This window comes from Vicugna pacos, chromosome 31, assembly GCF_048564905.1.
Source record: "Vicugna pacos chromosome 31, VicPac4, whole genome shotgun sequence".
Lineage (NCBI taxonomy): Eukaryota > Metazoa > Chordata > Mammalia > Artiodactyla > Camelidae > Vicugna > Vicugna pacos.
The window spans coordinates 15894840-15922365 of NC_133017.1; the positions used below are offsets into that span (position 1 = coordinate 15894840).

The 27526-nt window shown below is 49.9% G+C and overlaps 2 protein-coding genes across 6 annotated transcripts in view; one reads left to right on the forward strand and one right to left on the reverse strand.

Annotated features, from left to right (window-relative positions):
• Positions 1–1117: 1117 nt before the first annotated feature.
• On the forward strand, positions 1118–27160 carry LOC140690689 (serine protease 52-like). Of its 5 annotated transcripts, none has more exons than XM_072952594.1 (5): positions 1118–1291; positions 3279–3474; positions 4234–4478; positions 5802–5944; positions 27021–27160. In XM_072952594.1, exons 1-5 carry the CDS (start codon positions 1210–1212, stop codon positions 27126–27128), a joined length of 774 nt encoding a protein of 257 aa, XP_072808695.1. In that variant the 5' UTR covers positions 1118–1209; the 3' UTR covers positions 27129–27160. The 5 variants fall into 5 exon arrangements, with proteins under 5 accessions (XP_072808695.1, XP_072808693.1, XP_072808697.1 ...); XM_072952592.1 differs by lacking the exon at positions 27021–27160 and adding an exon at positions 9123–9676 and having other exon boundaries at positions 1119–1291; XM_072952596.1 differs by lacking the exon at positions 27021–27160 and adding an exon at positions 16540–16826 and having other exon boundaries at positions 1120–1291.
• Positions 12174–27526, reverse strand: part of MSRA (methionine sulfoxide reductase A) — a 285156-nt gene continuing 269803 nt past the window's right edge. The window contains exon 6 of the mRNA XM_072952597.1: positions 12174–12411. Within this exon, the coding sequence (XP_072808698.1) occupies positions 12247–12411 (165 nt within the window). The 3' untranslated portion in view covers positions 12174–12246. The remainder of the gene's footprint in view (positions 12412–27526) is intronic.

Sequence of the window (27526 nt, forward strand, 5' to 3'; positions counted from 1 at the left end):
ACAAGAAGGCACAGCTGAGGGGTCTCTCTCCCACCTGACGCCACACCGAGAACGTAGCCATCTGCAAACCTAGAAGCGGCTCCTCACCAGAACTGGATAAGCCGTCACCTCGATCTTGGACTTGCAGCCTCCAGTACTAAGAGAGAACACATGTCTGCTATGGACGCCTGCCCGCCCGTGGTGGTTTGACTCGGCAGGCCTGAGCAGTCTAAGCCAGAGTTAAAAGAGGAGTTTCTCTCCTCCTGAACCGCCCTTGAGGTCACAACAAAAAACACTTTCAACAAAGCAGGCAATTCTTTTGGGGGGCTCGCAGTGAAGTTTTGAAATGTACAAATCACAAAGTCTGGTTTTTGAGAAGTGATTTAAATTCAGTAAATAACCTTTTTACAATGTATGGGTCTATGAATTCTGACAAACTCAAACGGCTGTGTGACCACCACCGCAATAAAGACACAGAACCTTTCCACCACCCCAGGAAGTTCCCCGGAGCGCCACGGGGACCCAGCCCCTTCCCCAAGCCCAGCCCCAGACGACAACTGACGTGCTCTCTGGGCCGCCTGTGCGTCATAACAGAAGGTGGCAGTTGTGTCCAACTTCTTCAGCTCAGCATAAGGCACCCGTGTCAGGGCAGGTGCCCGTGGTCTGCTCCTTTTTATCACTGAGGACACCTGCTGATGTCTGCTGGACCACCTGATAGACGTGTAGAGTGTCAATTTTTAGCACTTACGAATAAAGACACCATAAACACCGTGTACAGGTCTTGGGGCAGACATATGTCTTCATGCAATGGTGCTCCCGCCACTGTATCACCTGACTGGTTTGGACCAGCAGACAGGTCAGACCCCGTCTCCTGACGCCTTCAGCTCTTTTGTCCTGAAGCATCAGTGAATCTGAGATGTCCCGACCTGCAGGAGAACAACTGGTGTGGAGTCCGCCCACTCCACTGCCTCTGCCTCCCAGTTGCACAGCGACCTGCACATCCTAGAGGACGGGCTCATGGAGGTGATCAGGCCCCGGATCCAGGGTGCCACCTGGCTGCCTTGCCTGGACTCTTCTGGCTCCACCCAGTGCCCTATTGTGACCTGGGCAGTCAGGCTGGGCTGAGAGACAGCAGGCACGGAGAGCGAAGCCCTGACTCAGTCCCTCTGAACTGAATATGCGCAGTTTCACCCGAAGCCCCTCCATCGGCTTCAGTAAAGACAGGGGACAATGACAGGGTGGAGGGACGGAAGAGCAGTGCTTCTGCTGCCCGTCGCCCTGCTGCTGCCCTGGCCTCACAGCGGCCTGCCCCGTAGGTCTCTTGGGGTGTTCTCGGGTCTGTGCCTCTCCGGGGCGCTCGCTCCTTGGCGGGCAGGAGAATCGCCTGGGGAGCTTGTTCAGAAAGTCAAGTTCCGGGATGCTGATTCCGTAGTTCCCGGACTGGAGGGACTACACTTTCAGTAAGGCCCCCGTGGTGACGCTGGTGCTGGGACCCCTGGACAGGGCTTTGAGGTTGTTGCTCCCCAAACGTCCCCAACTTCAAAGTTACGTGTGGACAAGCCTGGTGTGTGTGTGTGCGTGCGCGCTTAACACCTGTGTTAGGTACCAGAGTTTTCCTGAGTAAATGGCCAGTGTAAATAAACCCTTTGAAAGGGGTAACCAGCTGTCAACCTGGAGGTGCCAACCAGCCGGGTCTTGCAGCTTTAAGGCCACGTGTGATCCTAAAAAGGCATTTCCCTGCTGCTTTCTCTTTGAAAATATTCTGAAGGATCCTGTGGAGACTAGCAGGTCGAATGCAAAACCATAAATAATATAACTGTAATGAAGGCAGCGTCTTAACACCTACTATGGATTCATCTCCCTGGGTCTGGAGAACTTACAGAGACTCGTGTTATGCTGTCAGTCTCTTGATGGACAGGTATCCAACCTCTACCCCGTGCCGGGAGTGGTTTTAGGAGAGAGATGCTTTATGACCAAGGACGACATATTCATTTCCTACCCTTACGCAGTTTTACTCCCTAGTGAGGGGAAGGAAGTATTAAACATACAAAGGAGCACCATCTGGCAGGCGCACAGGGAAGAGCTCAGAGATAGGAAGGAGCAGGGCACTTCTGGGGAGCTGAAGGGCCAGGGAAGTCAGAGGAGAGAAACCCAAAGGCAATGATCAGCGGCGGCCGTGGTGGTGACTGGCAGTGGTGGCGATGCGCACTGGTGGCAATAAAACGTGCAGGGACGAGTGCTGGGCTTGATGGTGACATGTGGTGGGGACAGCTGTGGCGGGCGGGTTGTGTCATGGCAGGGGTGTGTGGTGACGGGGCTGTGTGGTGGTGGGCATGTTGGTTTGGTGACATGTGGTGTGGGAACCACGTGGGCGGTGGTGATGCGTGGTGGAGAGCTGGTTTGAATAGATATACCTTTTAAATGATGCACTTCTGTGAACATTTTTGAATGTCATTGCCTTTCCTCCCCATGTATAAATATGGTGAACACTTAGAAGGCAGTTTGCCCAGTGGTCATGGAAACAGGCTCTGAAGCCAACTGCCTCTGTTCAAATCTTAGCTCCATCGTTTATCAGCTGTTGGTCTTGGCCAGATGTCCTAACCGTAAAGTTGCCTTCATTGTCTTCTCTTTAAAATTTCTGCCTCCTCATGGGGTTTTGTAAGAAAATTAAATTAATTAATTTAGACAAAACAGAATGGTGCCTGGCAAATAGTAAGCACCCAACATTTTTAGATCCGATGATGTTTATTTTTCTCATAGCTCAGATGTTTGAAAGCCATCAGAAGATGTTAAAACAATCCTATCACGGAGGAAATGCCAAAATTTTTATTTCTCTCAAGGTCTGACTGGGATGATGTTTAGGGATGAAATTGAGCGAAAGATGGTGCCGCTAATCTCCATGGGAAATGCAGGGAAATCAGTTAGGAAAGGAGGGGCTGGTCAATTTCCCTTGGGTTTCCTTCCTGGGGGACAGTAGCAGGACCCAGCCCCAGTGCTTGGGGCTGTGTGCCGTTCACCCCCAGGCCCTCAGAGAGGGACAGTCATGGTGAAGGCAGGAGCCGTTGCCCCTCCATAAGCACAGTCTCACAGGTGGAAAATTGGGGGGCCCTCGGTAGGCATGGAGGGCATCAATTTTGTTTGCTGGGCCCCCCACCGGGTATTAACCTGGCTAATCCACCGCTGTCTGCCTGCTGCGGGGTGAGGAGGCAGGGGCATCATACTTGAACTTCTTCCAAGCCAATCAACCTTGATTGTCGGGCCCTCGGTCTCCCCTCCCTCTTCCTTCTTTCTGTTCTTAGTGAAATGCGGCCAGAGAATCAGAAGCAATCCCAGGAAGTTAGAACCCTTGGAGATCATAGGTGGGGCGCCTGCAGACATTAGAGATTTCCCATGGCAGGTGAGTATCTTTCACAAAAGCAAACATCTCTGTGGAGGATCGATCCTCAGTGAGTGGTGGATTCTAACTGCATCCCACTGCTTCAAAGGCAAAACTAAGTAAGTATCGCAGACAGAATTTTTCCTTTTCAAACTAGTCGTGGTAGAATATTTGCCCCTACTCGTTCATCAACCATAAAACAAAACACCAGGAGGTATACGCCTGGATGGTTATGCATCACGCTTTGCGGACGGAGAGGAGCTCCTCCCCTCCTGCGCTGGGGCCCAGCCCACCATGTGGGGCCGGAACTGCAGAACGGACCTTGGATTCCTCAGCATTCTGCTAAGTGCGCATGGTCCTGGTGCGAACGTCTGGAGAGTCCTTCCCTAAGCACTTGCTCTCGCTCAGAGAGAGAGTGGGCTGACAGTGACTACGGAGCTGGGGGCCCCTAGCAGGATTGGCCCCCGAGGGCAGGACACCAGGCCTGGCTGTGTGGCAGAAGGTGCTGTCTGCGTCCCGGCCCACGAAATGGTATTTTTGTGAAACTTCCCAGGTGCCTGTAAGATAGCCAGTCCGGCTTTTCTTGCAAATCAAGGTCCAGTCCCTCAATTACTCGTGCACAGCGTGGCTTCCCAGGCGTTTGTTGATGACATTTACAGGTGTATTTGCCCAAGTAAGAGGCCGTCAGGTCGGCTGGCCGGAGGGCAGGACTGGCGCTACGGGTCTGGCTCCTCCTGCTCAGCTCTGTGCCAAGTGCACGGCCCCAGATGCCCTCTGTCCCCTGGCTCTCGGGATGACAGTCTCAGACAGTGCAGACATTTCCTCCCAAGGAGCACTTTTCATCCCTTTTTTCCCTCTTTCTTTTGTTTTGGAATCAGAGCTGCCTTGAAGGTCATACATGGCGAAGAAGATCTTAATGGCATGCAGAACTTAACAAAGGTCAAAGTGAGCAGGCGTATTACTCATCCTAATTTTGACAACTGGCTCTTCAACAATGACATCGCTTTGCTCTTGCTTAAGTCCCCACTTAACTTGGGTGCCAAGAAGGTACCCATCTGCCTTTCAGAGGTCACAGACCTAGGCAGATGGAGAAACTGCTGGGTGACCGGATGGGGCGTGACTGGTGAGTTACCACAGCCCAACCCGGGGGCTGGGGGGATGGGGGTGGGACCCTGGCTGCGGCTGACAATGAGAAGCTCTTCACGGAGGGGCTCTTCTGGGCTTAGGCAGCCTGGCTTGTGGATCTGGGGACTCCTAGTTCTCATTTAAGGTCCCTGATGAAACATTTTCTCAGTTCACGTGGGAGCCGTCTCTCCTGGGCTTTCCTGGGCTCCTGCAGCAAGTTCTATGCCATATTGTGGAGCAGGGCCTCAGGGGACGCCCAGGCAGAAGTGTTCAGAGTCTGAAGGGTGACTTAGAGGAGTTCTGAGGACGTACCAGTGGGTGAAACGGCCTGGCCTCCAGGAAGCCCAAGCTGGTGTTCGCCAGAGCAGTTCTTGTTCCAATGGGTGGGGCCAGTTCTGCTCCCTTGTGATCAAGGCTTCTGCGGCTAGAATATTTGAAAACCACAGATCCAGGCCAAAAAGGAGGGGATACACTGAATATGAATTTGTCCTTCGAGGGTCCACGTGTAACCTACTTCTGCCACTCTGCCCAGCCATCCCACAAAGTGGTGTCTGTTTGTCTTCCTTCCTGGTAAATGTGACTTCCCCCATAACCAGCAGGGCAGGGACAAACACGCTCCCTGCTGTGCTGCTTGCCCCAAGAGGCACTCAGATGGCTCTGCATTGATTCCCGCGTGGTCCCAAAGCTCAGAGCCATGTTAGAACCCCTCCTTGGGAACTGCCCTTAGAAGCTTTTCATGAGCTTCAGAAAAAGGCCACCTTCTTCCCTGAGAGTCCCTCATGATTCATTGACCTCAGTCACTGAAGCTCCTCTGTGATCCAGGCAGGTTCCAGGCTCTGGGGACGCAGCAACTGACAAAGAGGAAAATATCTGTATCTTGGGGAGTGAACATTCGAGGAGCTGGGTTCACCCACAGCCCATAGGCAGCAAACTCCTTAAGGGCCCTGACGCTGTCATGCCCATCTTTTTGTGCCACTAACCCCAGGACACAACTTGTCATTGTGGGTTCTCTTTACAACCTTATGGATTTGAACAAAATACATTTCTAGGACCTAGCTGGGACGCAGCACCTTCTGCAGGGCGAGAAGATAGTTCCCTGAGGCTGACATCCAGTAGGGACCCAGTCCTGGGGGTCTTGGTTCAGAAGGAGACCCCTCTTGACCCCTCCCCACCCAGTCCAAATGTGGGCTGTTCCCCGGGCCATAGGGCAGCTCCCTTGTCTTGGAGGTGAAAAGATAGGATGTGGGTGGGTGCTTGACCTCAACCCAAAGGCACCATGTTGAGATCCTCACTCTCCACATCTGCTTCCTCTCCGGGGCAGCTCCTCGCCAAAATACGGATACAGTGCTACAGAAGGTCAAAATCCAGCTGGTCAACTGGGAAACGTGCTCCAAGATCATGCCAGTGCTCACCAAGAACATGCTGTGTGCTGGGGACTTTCAAGGCGGGAAGGACGCCTGCCAGGTAATGCAGCTTCTCCTCGGCTTGGAGAGGGGCTTCCCCAGAAAGCTGGCCAGCATTGGCAGCATAACCCGCCCCCCTTTCTCCTGTGGATCAGCGGTGGAGCAAAACAGCAGAAGCATGGTCTCTCACGGAGCCCGGAAGTCCAAAGCCAAGGCATTGGCAGGGCTCTGCTCCCTCTGGAGGCTCCAGGGGATGATCCTTCCTTGCCTTGTCTGGCTTCTGGTGGTTGCTGGTCACCCTGGGTGTTCCTTAGTTTGTGGATGCATCACCCTAGTCTCTGCCTTCATCCTTCCACAGCCTTCTCCCCTGTGTGAATGTCTCCTCTGCTTTCTCTTCTTATAAGGATATCAGTCATTGGATTAGGGCCCACTCTAATCCAGCAGGACTTCACCTTAATTTAACGAATTACACCTGCACAGACCCTATTTTCAAATCAGGTCGCATCCCAATTTCCGGGTGGGCATGAATTTGGGAGGGATGCTGTTCAACCCAGTTCAGATGCTCTGCAACCCCAGGGAGGCTGTGCAGGGTAGTGGTTAGGGGTACAGACTCCCTCAGCTCCCCCTCGGCTCCTCTGCTTGCTGCCTGGACTTCCCTCTGTGTCTGCGCCGTTCCAGATTTCCTCATCTGTAAAATGGGAATACTAAGAGTCCTTCCGGGACTGTTGTGAGGATAAAGTCAGTCCATGCACTAAGGCATTTAGAAGCGCACAAAGCAGAGGAGGGTCGTGGTGCGCATCATGAGTACCGTTCCCTCCTCCACCACCTCTTAGTCCGTTCAGTGCACAGTAGCATCCAAAGTGCCTCCACAACACCTTCCAGGATTGGGGACTAGCCCTAGGAGGCAGGCCTGTTTCAGATGGGGAAAATGAGGACCAGGAAAGCTGACAGCCTTGCGGAGGACACACTCCAGCAAGGTAATTATAGGCCCAGAGTTCCAACCGAGGCAGGCCGGCTTCAGGGGTGAGCGCCTAGGAGGAACAGGGCTTCAAATCCAACGGCCCCGCCTGGCCATGCCCAGATTTGCCTGGTTCAACAGCCACAAAGATGCCAGAGCTACCACTGAGCACAGGCTGGTGTGTATCGGGGCCAGGCACGGTGCGCTACAGGTGCCATTTCATTCCCTCCGCACAGCGGTCCTGCAGGAGAGGGACAATTTTTATCACCAGCGGAAAAACGAGGCTTAGAATGCTAAAACAACAACAACAAAATTTACATTCTCTTAACTAAGTGTTCATCCTGGGATTTGAACCAAGGTTTGTTTGGCTCTGGAAATTTAAGCTCGTAACTGTACATCTTTCACATCATCTCTAGAGATGCAAGTATAATTTTTCATTTTAAAGAAAGGTCGTGGGACTGTCCAATGACTTCGAAGTATTGGGTAAAGAATAGTTTGGCAATGGAATACTACTCAGTCATAAAAAATAATAAAATAACGCCTTTTGCAGCACCATGGATGGACCCAGAGAATGCCATTCTAAGTGAAATAAGCCAGAAAGAGAAAGAAAAATACCATGTATCACTTGTATGTGCAATCTTAAAAAAAAGACAAATGAACTTATTTACAAAACAGAAACAGACTCACAGACATAGAAAACAAACTTATGGTTACCAGGGGGTGAAAGGGGTGGGAAGGGATAAATTAGGAGTTCTAGATTTGCAGATACTAATATACATAAAACAGGTACACAACAAGTTTATGCTGTACAGCACAGGGAACTATATTCAGTATCCTATAGTAACTTACGGTGAAAAAGAATATAAAAACGAAAATTTGTATGCTCCTATATGACTGAAGCACTGTGCTGTACACCAGAAATTGACACAGCCTTGTAAACTGACTATACTTCAATAAAAAAAAATATATAAATAAGTTAAAAAAGAATAGTTTGGTTCCAAGTAAGTTGATGGACACAGCAATTTGTTCATGATAACAATCTGGTTTTTAAAAAAAGCAAGCAAACAAACCCATGTCTTACTTTCGGGGGGAGGGGTTGTTTATTTCTTTTGTATTTGGATTCTTGGCATATCATTAAGTGGTGCTTCTTGCGGACTTTTCTGTGTGTCACTTGGTGTTTTCAAAAATAAACCTTCATGAGCCGTGAGACACTGTGTGCTGCCCGATCCCGTTTCTGGAAAAGAGGAAGGACGCGCACGTATTTGCACAAGCGAGGATATGGAAAGTTGTATGTGACTGAGGAATTGCCTATTTACGGCTGGAGTCAGAAACGTTATTTCATTTCTCTGTGTACGTGGTAAAGAAAACGCAAGCGGTATAGATGGCGGACCGGGAAGAGGAACTTACCTGTATCTTATCTGAAATATTCTCACACACAGTTGTGTGTGCGCACGCGCTTATATTTAAATTTAGCTGTTTGTCTTATCATGGGAAGCCTGCATGCTTTTTCTCCCTCGTATCTCAGTTTTCTGATTGTTTTTGATGAACGTACATTCTTCGTTGATAGGAATTTTTAAGTGTTCCACAGGGTTTGGGGGTCATGAAAGGTAGTGTATTCCTTAATTTTCATGTCAATGATGTCTGTTGTCCTTCTGTTTATTTGGCAATCTTTACATGATGTTTTAAAAATTGTAAATTGTTTAAAACTGGATGTTTTAAACCACTATCTAACACTGTGACACGTTTTTTCGTATTTTTTTTGCATCCTAATGTACGGCTTGTATGTCTGCTGTAGTCAACCAATGACCTAGTAGAACGCATAATGGAATTTGGGTTTTTTTTTGTTTTGTTTTGTTTTTTTGCTTTTTGCTATTGTGAACAATACAGAAAGAGCAAAATGAGATCTTTCTAGGGAGACGGGAAGAATCCTGAAAAACAACAAAAGTGCTGAGAGGCAAAACGGATTAGAAAAGCACTCCCTGGGGACATCAAAATAAACGCATGGGCCTGGATGACGATGATGGTGGATGTTTATTTTTTTGACCAAATTGTCATTCATCACCATTGCTTTTGACCAAATTGTTTGCTACCCTTTCTGATGGTCACAGAGCTGGGTGCACAGGCATGCAGCTGGAGAATCTAATCAAAAATTTAAAACATCCACTCATCGAAAGACAGCGTCAGTGCTTCTGGCCTTGTGTCAGGGGCCCACGCACCTCAGTAGGCTCTAAGAGCCACTTCCCACTGCCCCTTCCACTCCCAAACAACTTTTCTCTCCTAGGGTGACAGTGGGGGGCCTCTGGTTTGCCAGAAAAAAGCCACAAACATATGGTACCAGCTGGGCATTGTCAGCTGGGGAGTGGGCTGCGGCCGGGAGAAACGGCTCGGCGTATACACGAAGGTGTCTAATTATCTGTTATGGATCGAGAAGGTGACCTTGAGCGCAAAGAGGCCCTTTAAGCATCAGCCAGACTCCGGGTCTAGTTTGCATCTATCACCCTGGGCCATCTGGTTACTGTGCTTTGTGATGCTTCTGTCATACCCGTGATTAAACTCTGCATTGCCTCAAAACCCAGCGTCCTTCTCAGTTTGTAGAGTAAGGCCAAGGGTGGGCAGTACCTTGTGAAGAGGGATTCTTGTGCGATTAGCTGTGCCTGAAACAATCGTATATCTACAGGAGAGCTCAAAATAGACCTGGGACCACCGCACCCCTCCCCTCCGCAGGTCGATGGTGCCCCTAGAACTTGGAGGCAGGTTACCAACTTCAGCTGCAGGCCTCTCCAAAGGTTTGGCTAGAGCACCCGGCCACGAGGAGGGTATGCCAGAAAGCCTGGTCCCCTGCCGCTTACAAGCAGGTCCCCTTCCACAGCTGCTTCCGTTTTCCACGTCTTCTGCTCCTGCAATGAGAAACGTTCCAACTCCTCCCTTCCCCTTCGTTTGCAGCTCATTCCCTGAGCTCTACAGACTTGGTCTCTAGAAAGGTCCTTGTTCTTTTCTACCCCCTGCTTCTGAGCCCCAGTAAATGCTGCTTCTGCCTCTCAAGAGATCGTGAGTAACAATGCTAAGATTCGGGATCAGGAACTCACCAAAGCAGACATGTCCGAGAGATGAGGTGGGGAAGAAACACACAGATATTGGGTGGGTTGTTTGTTTTTTGTTATTGAGTTGTATGAGCTGTTTGTATATTTTGGAAATTAAGCCCTTATCGGTCCAATCAAAAAAATGGGCAGAAGACCTAAATAGACATTTCTCCAAAGAAGGCATACAGATGGCCAAGTGGCACATGAAAACATGCTCAACATCGCTAATTATTGGAGAATGTAAACCAAAACTACAATGAGGTATCACCTCGCACCAGTCAGGATGGCCATCATCAAAAAGTCTACAAATAATAAATGCTGGAGAGGGCACGGGGAAAAGGGAACCCTCATACACTGAGAATGTAAATTGGTGCAGCCACTATGGAGAACACAATGGCGATTCCTTAAAAAACTAAAAATAGAGTTACTGTATGATCCAGCAATCCCACTCCTGGGCATATATTCAGAGAAAACTCTAATTGAAAAGATACATGCACCTCAATGTTCATAGCAGCAGTATTTACAGTAGCCAAGACATGGAAGCAACCTAAATACCCATCAATAGATGAATGGATAAAGAAGATGTGGTATATTTATACAATGGAATACTACTCTGCCATAAAAAAGAATAGAATAATGCCATTTGCAGTGACATGAATGGACCTGGAGATTATCATACTAAATGAAGTAAATCAGACAGAGAAAGACAATTATGTAACATTTAAATTATAAAAATTTAAATTTAAATTATAAAAATTAAAAAAAATTTAAATCCTAGTAACCTGTTCTTAGAAGACTCTGCATGGTCTGGCTCTTCCGACAGTTCTGAGATACCTCTCTCCAGTACCTTCCTCATTCACGCTATTCCAGCCTCACTGGTCTTTCTGCTTCTTAAACAGCAAAAATTCCGACACCGTACCCACCCCCGACCCACACCCCACCTCTGCCCTGGCTTTGGCCATTTGTACTTCCTGGTCCTTCTATTTGAAAAGCTTTTCCTTCAAGCAGTCACAGCGGGGATGCTGACAGTGACGAGATATATTCACTCCACTCTTGATGTGTTAGTGGAACTCCAAGAGGGAGAAGGAAGAAACGGGCTGTTATCTCTGAGGAACAATGTCTTATTTCTTAATCCGTCTCCTGCCCTCAGAGCTCTGCTCTCCTCCCCCAACTCTCCTCCCCCTTCCTCCTTTCCATCGTTCAGATCATTCAGTTATCAACTTACATGTCACCACCTCGTAGCTAAAACAGCTCTGAACACAGCTCCTCGGCCCCCAGACACAATTTATAATCTCATCCTATTTATCATCTTCATAGCATTTCTCAAGACCAGCAATTATCTTATTTATTCATGTGTTTATTGCGGATGCCCCTCGACCTCTTGTTTTGAATTTAAAGACTCGTAAGGGCAGCGATTTGATGTGTCTGTTCTCTATCTAGAATAGTCCCTGATGTGACTGACGGCTGTGGCAGGCATGTGGTAAACAGCCATTATTACTAAAGTTTTATTGCTAACGTTGCAAGGAGCTAGAGCTGTATGTGTTTTCCAAAGATTTCAATCGTATTTCCCATTTGGGTGAAAACGATTTTTCGGGTTTTTTTTTTCCCTCCCAAGCTCTTTGAGAGTTCTAAAATTTATCTGACAATACTTAGAGATATCTTATCTAAGCAAGTAAAACACAGATGAGACATCAGTTTGTATTATTAGATTGCACACTTTTATTAGAACGAGCACTTCTCATAGCTGTAAGCAAAGGGTTACGCTAATTCACTGCCTTTCCCTGCCACCGGGAGGACTGAAAGGAGAGAAAGCTCCTGACACGTGCACAGGATCAGAAGAGCAAAGTATTTCAAGTAATGATTCACGGAGGAGATAAAGGTTTACAAATTTTAAGGCACTGGAAAGCCAGAGGGCATGTGAAGTGCAACAGGGCACAGACAGAGGACTTCCCACCTGCCCTAGCCCGGCGACAGTCTCCCAGCTTTGTCCCATAGAGTCCAGGGCAGACACCCAGGCACAAGAAGGGTGAACGCTGATTATTCATGATCTCCCTCAGACAACAAATGATTCAAAAAACTTCACAGCTCTTCTCCCACTATTACTTATTAATTAGAGGCTAAATTACATGCTATCAATCATCCATTGCACCTCATGTCAATTACACCTCAATGAACATGATTTTTAGGGGCCTTTGTGCACTTTGAAAAGCCCCTTGGGAAATACAAAAGAATTGCCTGATTTGTTGGAAGCGTTTTTGATTTTTGATTTTTGATTTTTTTTTTTTTTTTTGCTGTGACCTCAAGGGCTGGCCATGTGGAGACAGATTACTTTTTAATACCCAGCGGACAGGCCACCCCGGTGCCCCCGAGGCCGCAGTAGCCGTCGGGGTTCTTGCTCAGGTACTGCTGGTGGTAATCCTCCGCGTAGTAGAAAGCCTGGCCCTCCCGGATGTCTGTGGTGATTGGGCCGAAGCCGTGCTCCGACAGAACCTGTGGAGGGAAAGGACCATCAGGGCTGGGGACCAGCAGGGGTCCTGGGAAGGAGGAGGGGCGGGAGGTCGGGAGGTGAGGGGCAGACACGTGGCTGGGGATGTGCAGCGGTCCCTGTGGGTGTCAGGAGCCCTGGTTGGGGCCCTGTTTCCGGGGGAAGCAGCAGGGCGTGGGGCTCCCCGGCTGCCCTGGGAGACAGGGGCCCCCGAGAGGACTCAGGCCGGGCTGCAGGGGGAGGGGATGAAAGGGCAGGGAAGGCGGGCTGCACACTGCCCAGCGCAGCCTCTCGGCCCACTCGCCGCAGGCCAGACACAGGCGCCCCACTCGCTCCCTCGCTGTGGTTCTGGGCAGCAGGGACCCTGCCGGGATGCCCTGGAGGGCAGGGGGCCTCCCGGGCTCTGGGCTCTGGCACTCCAGGCCCGGAGCCTGGGGAGTGAGGTCAGGGGAGGACGTGGCCTGAGGGCCTGGTGGGCTCACCCCCGCCCTCTGTGACCCAGTTGAAGGCCTGCTGGCATCTGCTGTCAGGGAAAGAAACACACGTAAACACCAGTGGGGGAGGAGAGCGGAGCTATTTGGGGCAGGAGACGGATTAAGAAATAGACATTGTTCCCCATGGAGCTTAGCCGTTTCCGCTCCCTTTTGGGTTTCAGCTGTGCCCTGATTCCTTCCTGGCGCAGGCTGCTCGGAGCAGCTGAGCACGAGGCTACAGAGACTCGACCCCGGTTCTGCTGGTTCCACTTGGGACCGGGGTGCAGGGCCCATCCTCAACTTGTGTCTTCATGAGGGAACCGACAAGCCTTTTGACTGTCTCGGTCCATTTAGGATGAAGTCCTCAAATCTGCACAGCATGGGGAATCCAATGTAATATTCATCATGATTCACTGCCCCAGTTTCCCCCTGAGAACTTTTACCTTCTTCCTGAATCTCCACCAACTCTTTGAGCTGGGATGAGGTCAACTGAGGATGTGATGCCCAGCAGGCCGGGACTGTCAAGGACGGGACCTTCACCAAGGTGGGTGGGTTGGACCTCGCAGCTCAGAAGCAGCCGGGCTCCTTACGGGGTCAGAAATGAGAACGGGGAGCCACTCTGACTTCAGTTTCAATTTTTTTTTTTTGTAAACCAACCATTATGGAGGGTTCACCATATGCCACACTCTGTGAATTTCAGCCTCACAACAGCCATCTAAAAGAGGTCCTGTTGTTACTGTCCGTACTGAAAAGTGTGTCAGGTACTGTCCTTGACCCCCGACATTCTCAGGTGGCCCTGCTACTGCACAGGCTGAAAGCCGGGAGACCGCATTTCCCAGATCCTACTGCCAACAGCGCTCCGGTTTAGATTCCACCAAGGAGAGAAGCGCATGTGGCATTTGGCAGGTAGACGGAAGGAGAAGCCATCGCCCACCAGGTGCAGCGGGGAGGACGGGCAGAAGCACCTGCAGAGAGCAGACCAGCTCCTCCCAAGGGTCAGTCCCTTCTGTGCGGCTGGCAGTTACAGTCATCGCGATGATGGTTAGCAATTGCTGGACCTTCTGAGCATCCTGAAATCCAGGCGTGCTGCCCCCTGACCTTCACTCCAACAGCCTTTCAAATGATTCTGGAAGCAGTAACCCCTCTTTGTAAAATCCATCCTGCTTGAAATACCTAGAACACTTTCTGTTTCTGTGACTGAACCCCAGCGAACACGGCATTTGGTGCCAGGATTGTTTTCAGGAACAAGAGCCTCAGGGAGCATGAGAACCTGGGACTGGTTAACTGTCCCGGTTAGACTGTGAGTCAGGAATAATCTCACTGTGAGCAAAAAGCAGACCAGGGAGCAGCCACCACGTGCAGCCCAGGGCACTTACTTCCGTCATGACTAGGATTTGCCTGTGAAGAAGGGACACTGAAGGGAGCCTCTGGGACATGAGGTGGCTGTGGCAATGGAATATTCTGGTGTGTGGAGCATGCTGGCTCCCCCAGGCAGCACCTGGGAGGTCATAAAAGAAAAAGAGGTGAGGCCTTACCATTCCTGGCCCACGTTCAAGAGAGCCAGAGAACTTCTCCAACTGATTCAAAATCATTTCTTGGCTCTTGTAGCTGGAGCCAAATACCAAATAAAAGGTTAGATCCTTAAGGTTCCAGACTCAGGGCTGGAGCTCACACCCTCTCCAGTCTGAAGGCCTGCGATGGCCTCGGGGAACTCATCCCTCCGCCTGGTTCACACGCCGCAGGGCTGATGCTCCGCGCTCCACGAGTCCCCACGTGCCGCGGTGACCTCGCACTGTGACCTGGGAAGCTTCCCTGCCGGGACCTCACTTAATGGGAGTGTTCCTGCTGCGAGAGGGCTGTACCGCTGCCTCCTCTCAGCCTCATCCCAGCTCGTCCTCTCTGCGTGCCACCTCCTCACCTGCCACCCGCCCGCCGGGACTTCTCTCCCTCACAAATGGCCATCCTCTTGTACAAATGAGTTCGGCCTTCCTGAGGCCCCCGAGCTCGCAGTCGCCGTCTCCAGAAGCTCCTTTTCCCGAGGTAGGGAGGCCGGCGCCAGTGAGCGCTAATACCTGGCTCCCCTCCGCCTCTCATGCCAGCCTGCCCAGGACCAGCCCAGGGCAGCATCCTTCCGGGAGCAGCGGGGAGGCGCGGGGTGCAGTACCGGGCTCCGCCACACGATGGCAGACGCTTCGCTTTCATTTGAGAGGAGAACCGAGAATAAACAGCGATGAAAACCCACAGGGGACAGAGCCACACGCTGCCCTCCTGCACCTCCCGTTAGGCTGGGACATTCTGGCCACGTCTGCACTGGGGCAGACGTCGCCCCCATGCACTGGGCCAGCAGCCTCCAGGCTGAGGCCTCACTTGGCACAGGGCTGTCCTCAACGCTGTCTCTGAAACTGCGCAGAGGGGACAAAAGGGCGCAAAAGAAACTGGATGTAAAACAGAGGAAGTGGGAAAATGAAGAACCCTATCTCGTCTGTTTCCGTCGTTCCCAGAGCCCCGGCCCTCTGCTTCCTCATGTGCATCCTTATGAGAGCAAGTCAGGCCGGGCCTCTCCCACGGCCTTCAACCAATACCTGCCTCCCCGGCCACACACACACATACACAGCTGGAGGCAGTGCCAGGGGTTCCCGAGGTGACTTTAGATCTTGTCGCTGACGGTCAGTTGAGGATGTCCTTCCCCTTCTCTTTCACCCCCTCCCCATGCTGGGCCCAACTACAGGGCTAAACAGAACAGGTATCCCCTCCAGGACCCGTCTGATTATCGCCCCTGGAGCTGGGAGAGCAGGCGCTGGTAATAGCACCACCTTAAACCTAGATCCCTGGGAGAACCCGCTCGGCCCCTCCCCCTTCCTGCAGGGCCCACCCCACCTCCTCAGCTTCATCCCCCTCCCTGGTTTTTTTAGCACTTTCCTTTCCCTCTCTGAGTACAACTGTCTTGGGTCGTTTTGAAACATATATTTCCTGAATATTCCATTCTTTTACACAATACCGCATTCTGTCTTCTTTATTGCACGAGCTCCTATCCATCCTTCAGGACCCAGGTCAAATGCTCCCACCTCTTTAAACCCTTTCCTGGTTTTAGGAGGCTGAAGTTCCTCCATTTTCCAGACTCCCACAATACTGCTGCCCCTTACAGCGCTTGAGACATTGCAGTTAATTATTCACTCCCACTCCCACTCCCCTCTGGCGTTACAAGAACTCTCTGGGCCTAACTTTCCTGTCCCTAATTCTTCCACTCTTGTTGACTCTAAAGCAATTATCTAAAACTCCTTGTTTGTGGCAGTTTTTTTTTCCTTGCTGATTTTTGAGAGGGAAGTAAGAGGGGTCTAACATGAAATAACGCACATCAGTGTGACACCTGGTCCAGGAGCTCTCGGTGCGGGGTGTCACCTAATGCAATCAGTTGGCCACGTTTTTCTCACAGACTCTTTTTTATATATAATTTTTTTTCCTTGAGGGGGCAGGTAATTTATTTATTTAAACAGAGGTACTGGGGGTTGAACCCAGAACCTCGTGCATGCTAGGCACACACTCTACCACTGGGCTATATCCGCCCTCCCCTTCTCACAGAGTCTTATCTCACCCTTTTTTTAGATGGCCCCAGGAAGCCTCCTCCTCTGTTTTTATTCTCTTATCACTTTCTTCTTGCAGGCAGCTTTTCTATCTGTAAAATAGGCATAATACCTCACTCCCTGGGCTGTGATGAGAATCCAAGATGAGGCAGAGACAGCACAGAGCATCCTGGCGTATTTTGACTACATGATGGTCCTGGTCTGCCTTCCCACCGACATCCACCCTGGGGAAAGGAGCCCACCATCTTGCCCTCCTTAAGTAGATCTCCGTCTCCACTCCTCAGCCCTCTCGACTTCTACAGCTCTGAGTCCATCTCTGTGGGGCAGGAAAGAGAGGTGGGCAGCTACTCATCGGGGCAGAGCTCCTGGCCCCTAATAGGCGTCTCCAGCGCCAGCCACTCCGCTGAACACCACACATGCCCCAGAAAGTGGCCTGGCAATTCCCTTACAGGCGTTCTGCCAGCAAGTGTGCCCTGGGTCCAACCCATCCTTAGAGGGCTGTCGGCAGGAAGACTTTCTCTTAATAAAATTAATGAACACGTGACCATTCTGCTTACTGTAACCTGCTAACAAGCTTACTGTTAGCATCCGGAGAGGCTCCAAGCACCCAGGGATACTCACTATACTGTGTGGAAAAGACAGACTCTTACACCTCCCTGAACGCAGCCCGGAGGTCACAGCAGCACAGGCCAAGCTGGGGCATCGACAGGTAGGGTTAGGAGTGTGTCGAGGTGGAGAAGTCTGCCTTCATCCCTGAACTGCAGTGTCTCCAAAGTCCTAGTCCATGTGAGGCTTTCACTGCCTTAAGAGGGAGGAATTGCTACTCTTATGTCTCAGTGGAGGACAGCAAAGCCCAGGACGTAGGTGCACAGTTGCGTGTGTGTGTGCTCACACGCATGTGAATACAGGTGTACATGAGGATGCCGAGTGACATACACTCAACCCCCACAGTACACAGAGTGACCCATGGACACCTTCCCTTTTTAGAAAATGGATCGTTATAAAAAAGAAACCCAATTTATGATAGTGGCTCTTAACATCCTTGGGAGGGGGCCATGGATTCCCTTGGGAACCTGATAAACACTGTGGATGCTCTTCCCACATAAACTCACCATCACATATTTGCTTATAATTTCAAATGATTCTATGACCCACCAAAGTCCACCCACAGGCCCTGTATTCAGAACCTTTGGATGTGCAAGTCATCATAGCAACTGCACAGCCCCTCTTAGGGTGCTGGAACATGCCAGCATATCCAGCCAGCAAAGAGGATTTTCAAGATAGATGACCTTAATTTCGATCGCAGTTGGAAGGCCCAAAGAGAAATGGCTCTGTGGCCAATGAGAAAGTCACCAGGAAAGGAAGAAGATACCTATAGTTCAAACCCCATCAGATGCCTATTTTTCAAAAGCCTCATTAAGTCCAATCCAAGCAAACCCTGTTTCCTCTGCCCGCTGATAGAATTTAACCTTCTCTTAAGTGTTCCGTTTTGATGACGGTATTTGTAAAAAGCTAAGTGTGTGTTCCATTTTATGATCACTTTTTAAAGATTTTTAATGGTAAGAAAGTAACTTCCTAGAAGTGAAATCCAGTTTATGATTCTGAGCCCACAGGAAATGAGGGTTTGACTTTTAAGAGCTCAACCAGAAATTGCTGCCCAAAGGCCAACCAGGTCCACGTGAGAGGAAAAGGCTCCCGGCAGGAGCCAGGGGACTGGGATGCTGTCCCGCACTCTGCCCTCTAGTGGCGGCGGGGAGCACGTACAGGTAGAACCCCTCCTTGGTTCCTACTTTCCCTTCTCAACAGAGAGCCCTTCAGTTCCTTCCAGATCTAATTCCGTCGAATACTGCGCTGTTTCCATCCTGCACGTGTGCATGCGCACACACATGCACACCCCGTCGTGCAGGTTTAATAAGCAACACCAACTCCAGTGCCCAAGTCAGCAGTTTTGTTCCATTGGCAGCTTCTGGCTGACCAGATTGCCATCAATCAAAACTTCTGGGAAAGGATACAAAGTGACTGGCACGACTTTTAAATAAAACCGCTAGAAAGGAAAACCCCATCTCTCCTGAGCTGAGCAGAGGCACACACGCTTCCAGTTTGGTACCACTCGGCTGCAGGTGAGCAGGGAGCCGGTGTGCCGCTGTCCGGGTTCAGCCTCAGCCACCAGGAGGAGGGGCAGGCTGCCTGCCTTCAACACAGAGAGGCCCCTGGGACAACAGGAGCTCCAGGCTCTGGAACCACGGAACCGGCCCGAGCCCGTCAGTGACCAGCAGCACTTGCAAGGGTGAGAAGAAGATCCTGGGGACAATGACGTGACATGGATGAGGAGGGTGCTCGATGGGGCTGAAGCCTTTATGAAGCCGAGTCAGAGCTGCACTGACTCTTCCCAGCTCCGTGAAACTAACAGGGGCAAAGCAGACAAAGAGGTGACACAATTAGGTCTAATTGGGTCCATTTACCAAATCTGCTTATGTAAATGGTGGCCTCTGGACGGAAGGATCCTGGCTTCTTAGAAGAGCTGCAGCATCCTTGTGCTCTGTCCTTCCCCAGACTCCGCCGCTGTGCTGTGCCGAGCACTTAACGGCTTTCATTATCCATCCCTCTGTGTCCCCCTCACCCTCGAGGTAAATCACAAGTGTCTTCTGACCTTCAAGGATGCTTTTCTCGGTTTGCAACACAAAATGAGAGAGCTGAGAGCTGAGTTCTATCGCTGCAGAGACGGGGACAGGGAAGGAGTTCAGTTTGGCCCGTAAAGATGTGGACAACGGTCCAACAGCTTGTTAGAAATGTGAAATCTGGCCCCTGCCCAGACCTACTGAATCAGGATCTGCATTTTAACACTCCCTCCAGGCGATCCATGTGCGTGCTAGAACTTGAGAAGCTCTGCTCCAGGGGACAAGCGTGGCAGACTCTGTTCGTGGTCGCCAACATCCCCTGCCCTCCGTCTTGAGGTCAGCGTGCCCACATGACTTGCTCTAGTCACAAGGCTGCCAGTGGAAGGGACTTCTGCCGTTTCTGGGCAGATGCTGCCCCGCGCCAGCACGAGCATCGCACTTTCCCCTCGGCCACAGCGGCCAGCACTGCTCCAGCTGGGGCTGCTGTGAGGGCAGTGACAATGTGGAGCAGAGCCCCCCACGCGGAATATTTTCTTCCTCTAGTACAGATCCCAGTTGTCCCGGGTTTGGGATGTGATGCTGAAACATCCAGGAAGACAGGCAGTGCTCACGTGAGCCGGTCACGAGACTTCCCTGCAAATAAGCTCTTTAACTCTACAATCCCACTTAATTAACTAATGCCAGCGGGGCATTCGCCGTGCGCCATGGACTGTGCCAGGCGTTAGGAACATGGAGGGGGACCAGGCAACCCCTGACCTGAAAGAGCTCTCTCTGGAGCAGGAAACACAGCAGACATGGGAGCAATTACAACCTAAGTGCCTGTTACACAGCAGGAGCTGGCGAGGCCGGACGGGGGAAGAGACGCTCCCAGCGTTGGAGGAGATTTCGATTCAGACAGGGAGGCTGGTCACGTGATGGGCCAAGGGATGGGATGGCTGACCCGTGACAAAGTGGGAGCCACGCCCACATGCTGGGGAGTGAAGAGGACCATGGCCCATCACTCAGGGAGGTCAGAATTCTGCTAGAGGAGACAGCTCATACATGCAGGTAAAGGCAGACGGAACGTGCCAGAACACCGGAGGTGCAGAGGCCGTGGGGCCGCAGAGGAAGGAAAGACCAATCCAGCCGGGAAGGGGAGGTCCCACGGAGGTGAGCAGTGACGCGACAATCTTACGATGGGCAGCTGTGAGGACAGTGATGGGCCTGCCCCAAGTGCACGGAGGGAGGGGGTCATGAGCCTGGACAGGGCAGGGGGCAGAGTAGGGGGAGAGTCCCGGAAGCTGAAAGGGACTCAGGCCAAACAGCAGGAGCAGATGAAAGCAGGTAGGGGGAGAGGCCTTTGGAGGCATCAAGCTTATGGTCTTTTTCTCTGCTGGCTCCCACTTAAGGTGACCCAGCGACACACTTCGTCCATCGCCTGCCCTGTAACCGCAGGGACACATCAGAGCACTCTACAAGATTAAAGGAAACACTGGGACCCAGCAAAGCTGGCAGATGCCTCTGAGGTCACCTGCTTGCCTGTGGCCATGTCTTTAAGGCAGATGGGCCAAGGAAGGTGGGGATGGGTGGGGAGGAGATGGCCAGTGTTCGTTTTTCCATGACTCAGTGGTTATCCTTTGCCTCCCCACACCTGACAAATTCCAAGCACCGTCTCCTGGGTGCCAGAGGAACTGGGTCCTCCTGCTTCTCGACTTCGTGTCTCGGAAGGTGGAGCCCCGTCAGGCTGGGCTGGGCGGCAGCCCTGGCCGGGGAAGGACAGGGGCTGAGCTGGGCCCCCCGCTTCAGGCCAGGGGAGAAGCTCAGAGCTGTGTGGCTGAAATGCGCCACTGCCCATTTGCTCTGGCTTCCGCAGGCCCTCCTCCACCCACGCGGTGACTCACACCAACCCCACATCCAAGGCCTGCTGGCTTCTCTTGAATAGATCTTCCCTCTGAGGTCTGCTGGTTTTGAAAAGGAATTCAAATGACTTTTGCTACATGAGGTTTCCTTTCACGGCTTTTACAGGAAATGGGTCTGTCTCCCTCTTCCTCTCCATGTTCTCTGAGTATAACTGTGAGCGGTTATAATCTGCTTTTTCATATCTGAAATCAATTAACGCCAACCTCTGTTTTTGTCAGATCTTTAGCGTCTAGTATACAAAAGAATCCACTTGTCACTTTCAAGGAAGCCAAGGACACTGGCTTTCAGGATGACATCTAGATTTCATTAAAAGGAAAGAACGATTTCCTTCTGAAAGGCTGAATAGAAAAGAACTTAAAGCAAAATGCCAGCTGCTTAAGTTTAGAACACGGAAGTCAGCAAGGCAAAGGAACTTCCCTGAATACCGCCATTTCTCATTTATGCATGAATGTCAGGGATTCAGAGCCACAGGGACGAATATTCATCCCAGTTTGAACCACAGACAGTGCGGCCAACAGGCCTGATTGGCCCAGGATGGGGGCTTCTCAGGATGTGGGACTGTCAGGGCTAAAACTAGGACGGTCTGAGGTCAGCTGGGCTGGCTGCTCACCATAACCGTAGAACGTGTAAAGAAATTCGTGTTGATTGCACGAATTGATTCCACTGGGCAGCCTGCTTCACTGGTCTGCATCTGGGCCTCAGTTTCCCCAACTGTGAAATGGGAAGATTAAACTAGGCGGTCATCCACCTGTTACCCATGTCCTCTGTTTCGGCCACATGTTTTGGAGCCTTTTCTAAACTGTGCTTCTTTTTGTCAGATAACTATTTTACTGAGATACAGTTCACATGCCATAAATCCAGCATTTTGAAGTTTTCACATCTGTGGCTTTTAGCAGAGTCTCAGAGTTGTGCAAACATGCATTTCCACCAGCAATGTTTGAGAGTTCTCACTGCTCTGTGTCTTGCCAGCACTTGGTATTGCCACGATGATGATGATTTTTGTTGAAGTATAGTCAGTTTACAATGTTGTGTCAATTTCTGGTGACATGGAAACAACTTAAATGTCCTTCGACAGATGACTGGATAAAGAAGCTGCGGTATATTTATACAATGGAGTACTACTCAGTCATTAAAAAGAATGAAGTAATGCCATTTGCAGCAACCTGGATGGACCTGGAGATTCTCATGCTAAGTAAAGTAAGCCAGAAAGAGAAAGAAAAATATCATATGATATCACTCATATATGGAATCTAAAAAAAAAAAAGACAAATGAACTTATTTATAAAACAGAAACAGACTCATAGACATAGAAAACAAACTTATGGTTACCGGCAGTGCGGGAGGGAGAGAGAAGGGATAAACTGCCATTATTTTTTAATTTCGCCATGCTAAATGGGGTGTGGTAGTCTTCCAATGTGGTTGTAATTTGCATTTCCCTAATGATGAATAATGTTAAGCTTCTTTTAATGTTCTTACTTCCTTCTGTATATCTTCTGTGGTGAAGTGTCTGTTCACATCTTTTATCCATTTTTAACATTGATTTGTTGTTGTTATTGTTGAATTTTGAGAATACTTTACATATTCCAAAGTTGCATTTTGATTTTAAATGCACAACCCCTCCCCTGGGACTCTGGTGCACTCTCACTGGGCATCTTGTCTCCACATCTCTAACGTGGTATTTTATATTTTATATTGTATAAGATAGCTATCTCGCTCTATATATATATGTACACACACATATACATACACGCACACACATACACAAAGCTCCTTAAGCAATTTTCTTTTTTCAGTTTAGCTCAAGAAATATTCATTGCGTTCCAGGGAAGACACTGTACAAGGTCCCAGGGGACCAGAATTGAATAGCATGTGGCCCCAGCAATTGAGGAACTTTTGTTTTTAAGAAATGTGGGCTTAAGTTGGATTAAAGTAAGAAAGACGTAAGAATGACTGCATGTAATACATCAGCTTTCTGTGTATAAAATAATTATTTGTTCAGACAAACAGTTGAAACACGCTCACTATGACTTTATAAAGGCCATTAATTATCATTAGAAAATCCTTTATTCATAGTCAGAAATATACCTCAATACAGCCCCTTGCCTAAAGGAGCAGATCTTCTGAAAGACTGCAGTTTGCATTAAAAGATTTCTGCTGCAATTGTAAATGCATGCTCCTGTATTCTGAGCTCATGAAACGTGATGAAAACCAAGCCACGTTCTCTTCAAAGACAAAGTACACCCACTCGGCATGTCTTAGCAGACACCCTCTCCCTGCCGAGGACTGGTGTCCACAGGACAGCTCAGAAAAATGTTTCACGTAACTGCAATATGACTGTCCATCTGCAGAGCTGCTGGAAGAATCTTCCCGAACACAGAGAAAATTAACTTTCAACAGTTATTTCAAAAGCAATTATAATTTCTTAAAATCCTCTTACACTGAGTTTAAAGAATGAGACTTTGCAACTTTATTGCTTTTTTATTCACTGATTAAGACAATAAAAGTTGTGCTCATTTCAATATTAAGAAATTAAAACCTCCCTTGAGACTTCCTCTGCCCTGGAGTAGGTTACATCTGTCAACTGCAAACAGGCTGGCCAGCTTGCAAGCAGAAATCCCCCCTGGGGCTGCAGTATGTATAACCTCACACTGTACAGTCGAGGGCTAAGAATTCAAATGACTGGATTTTTTTTTTATTATCAAAGAAAACTAAAAATAGGACTGGAATAAAATAAAAGCTCGAGGAGAAAATACATTTAAGATATATTTTGCTTTAATGCTCTCACTTCTAGCCTCACATGGTAGGGAATATATGATGATGTTAAAGAAAGAGAGAAAAGAAGCTTTTGTTGGTCTCCTCCAAGGCTTAAAGATGACACAGTGCAAGGAAACGGGAGTAGGACACACAGAAGGCTGTTTCCTGTGATGCTGTCAGCATGCGGTCCTGAAGCTGGGGTGACAGGCCCAGGCCCGCGATGCTTTCTAGTTCCAGGCAACTGCATCTCAACGTCTAAGGAGGCATCAGCGGAGGACTCTTGCCTCTTCTGTTCTTCTAATTGCTAATACGGTAACAAAGGAACAAATAAAACCCGAGTGGAGATAAGACGGAGGGGTCTGGATTAATGAAGACTCTCTATTCAGGCTGTTTAAGCCTCTTAGTGATGAAGTGCAGTCAGGGTTGTTTTTTTTTTTTTCAAAGAAGAAAGGAAGGGGGAGAAGGAAGGAGAAAAGAAAAGGGAAAATTAAAGAGGGGATCCAAAATAGGCTATGGGTGTTCTTGGCCAAAGCGTAATTTTAATTTTCTCCAAGGCTCAGAACTAGGAGAAGAACTGGAACTCCCTCAAGGGAAGACGGCAGAACATAAGCTAATTATACGGTTTAAATGTGGTGACGCCGCCATATAATCAGCATGCTTTCTGGTTAAAGCGACCTGGAGTCAAGACAATGACGCTATATATTCAAAGCAGCACTTTGTGTCTCTAAGTATCAAGAAAGCCGTATGGTATCTCCGGGGTTCTCAAGGAGACCATGTTTGTACAGATGTTAATGACAAGAGGGGTCTAATTCTACTCCTGGCTCTATCAAACCACGTGGCCTTGAGGCTTGGCCGTCCCTTCTGTAAAATGGGGATAAGTACCTCCCTCCCAGTGCTGCCTGGAGGAATCGATGGAACAACATGCTAGGAACACCGTGTTCCATTTCAGTAGCCCTGCTCGCACTGTTAGTTATTTTTGAAGATGTCACGATCTTTTTGAGCCCTTGGAATGTCCTACTGCGGGAAGTGGCAGGGATTCTGCCGAGAGAAGGTGGGAAAACCAGAGCCTTCTAACTGAAGCCTCATTTCACGCTTCCCTATTTTTCTAGAGACACTCAATGAGGGTTTCACACACCATGGTTTGGAGACAGCCCATGGACCACACTGCCTGCACTGCACTGCTGGGGCTCTGTCCGCAGGGCAGTGCTGAATGTCACAGCTGCACAGCGGCTGGACACAGGCCTGGAGTTTGGGGAGGGGGGTTTCTTTTCCTTCGATTTTCCCTTTGAAGAAGTATCTTGCATGATGTCTATTAAGACCCTGGTGATAATCCCATGTTTCTGGCAGACAAGGAATAGGATGTGGGTGTGGGGTTGGGGGGAGGTGAAGAGGCGCTAAGAGCTGACATTCCTCTAGTCCCTCCTCTGTGCCAGGCGCCACCCTGCATGTGTTACTTATGCCAGCCTCAGAATAGCCCCTCTGACTCAGCACAGGGTTGTGGGGCAGGATTTGAACCCAGGTAGCCCAACTCCTGATTCCCTGTCCTCAATCACTCACTATATCTGCCTTCTTAACTAAAAAGTATTTCAGGCCCTCTGTGGCACAGTATACCTGGCCCATGGTACAATATTTACACTACCTGCTTTCAACATGATGGAAGAAATTAACTTCATCTAAAACCTTGGATGTTTTTATTACCTATTCCCCTTTGAATATCACTATATAGATGTGAATTAAGACTGGTCCAAGTTAACGATCCTGAGAACTCCCATTTTTATACTCCTCCTTCCTGGAGATATGGCCATTTATTTTGGCTCCTGTCGTTAAACTAGTTCCCCGTTTGTGACGACAGAGATTTCCTGCTGTGCTGCTGATCTCCAGAGGACCCTCGAAAAATGGGAATTTGGTGTGGAAGCTTGTCAGTGTGTCTGTCCACTGCTTTTTGGAAAGCCTAAGAATTCTACAGCTATTAGGTCTTCTTTGCAATCCTATTAATCCACTCAAAGAATCTCTGCCTCGCCAGAGTAGCTTAAAGATTTAAGAGATCCTTGACAAAACTCTCAGAATTGGTATCTGATCAAGATGCGGTATGCAGTCACCACAGGATGCAGAAGAGGCAGTAAAATAGAAACGTACTGAACAAGTAGGAGTTTCAGTACGAATACAAACTATCCCCCCCCAAAAAAATTATTGGAGAGGGTCTAATTAATTCAGAAGACATCAGCAGCCTTGTGCTTTATTCCTAAGTCTGTGAAGGTGTGTAAATTGTTCCTTTTCTTGATAAAAGTAATAGTAACACTTACATGGGGCTTATTCTCTGAAAAAAAAAAATAGAAGAAGAAGACAAACTGTCCTGCACCCCAGGTACTGGGCTGTTTGGACCAAGGATGCCTCACTCTCCGTATTTCTATCCCCCACCATTTCCTGGGATCCCGACCCTCCTCTTTACTTGCTTACTGAAACCTGCCACACCTGCCCCCCAACCCCCAACCCCACTAGAGCTTCAGACACAGCACAGCCCAAGCTGAAGCAGTCCATCTTCTCCTGCTCCCACTCTTGGTGCAAGACATAACCAGCCACCTATTCCCCAGGCTAGCCATCTCTTTGCTACTGTCAACCCTCTGCTCTCTGATGTCTCAGAGCAAATCCTGTTTCTCAAGCAAATCTCAACACTCCATCTTGACTTGAGGCTCAGAGAAGTTAAGGAACTCGCCCAAGGTCACACAGCTAACATGAGTCCACCCTACCCTCATCGATACTTCCCAGGCTAAGCCATCACCAACCTTTGGCTGGACTGTTGCCACAGCCCCCCATCTGGTCCTGCTGACTCATGTCATGACCCTCAAGTCTGTCCCTCATGCTGACCACGAGCCAAGGGGAGCAGGGAACACGGCACTTCATCCGTGTTGTCTTATTTTCATCCTGTTCAGTTCGCTAAAAACACACTCACTGCGGAGAGCCTCATCCGTGGAAGACGCTCAGTGAATAGCTCCTCTCTGTCACCCCGCTGTCCCACTGTGATCCATCACGTATGTGTGTGCACGCGCCTGTGTGCACTTTCCCTCTGAGCTCGCCTTTAAGTCTCACCACTCCAGCCCCATCACATCATTTGCCCCAGTGCTTTGTCTGCCATCAGGCGGTGAAAGTCTGCTCTAAATAGTTATGGATGTTGGGTCTTCAGACGTCCGAGTTCCAGGGAAAGCAAAGTGACAGCTGAGGTGTCAGGGCAAAAAGAAGGAAGAAATGTGGGGTGTGGAACACACATTTTTATTCTCTCTCTCTCTTTTAGAATCTGGCACAGGGAGCTCACCTCCTTCCTGCCAGCGATGGAACAGCAGTGACTTGGCAACGGTCTCAAGCCAGATGTCACCCTCATCTGGTTGCCTTGGCTGGTTAGCTGTTTGGAAAGAGCAGCCCAAACACGGCGCAGGCGGGGCTTCTGCGAAGCTGTGGGCAGCAACGCTGGGGGACGGCGCTGGCGAGGCCTTGGTCCCCGGTGGGTGGGGAGGCTCAGTCATCGGGCGGCTCTCAGCTCAGGGGTAAAGGGGCTGGGCTGCCTCCCGAGGACGAGCTGCGTGATCCTGTCCCCCAGCACCGGGCCACAGACATGTCCTGCTGTTCCACCAAGATGAGGCTCCTAGTGCATTTGGGATCCCACCAGTGTCTCCATCGGATGCGCGGAGGACCACGCCCTAGGTTACAGATGACAGAAGCAAAGCAGGGCCCAGCCTCTGCTCCGGAGTCCTGGGGCGGCGTGGCCACTGCAGCTGGGCCTTCGTGGGCCTTTCCCAGACA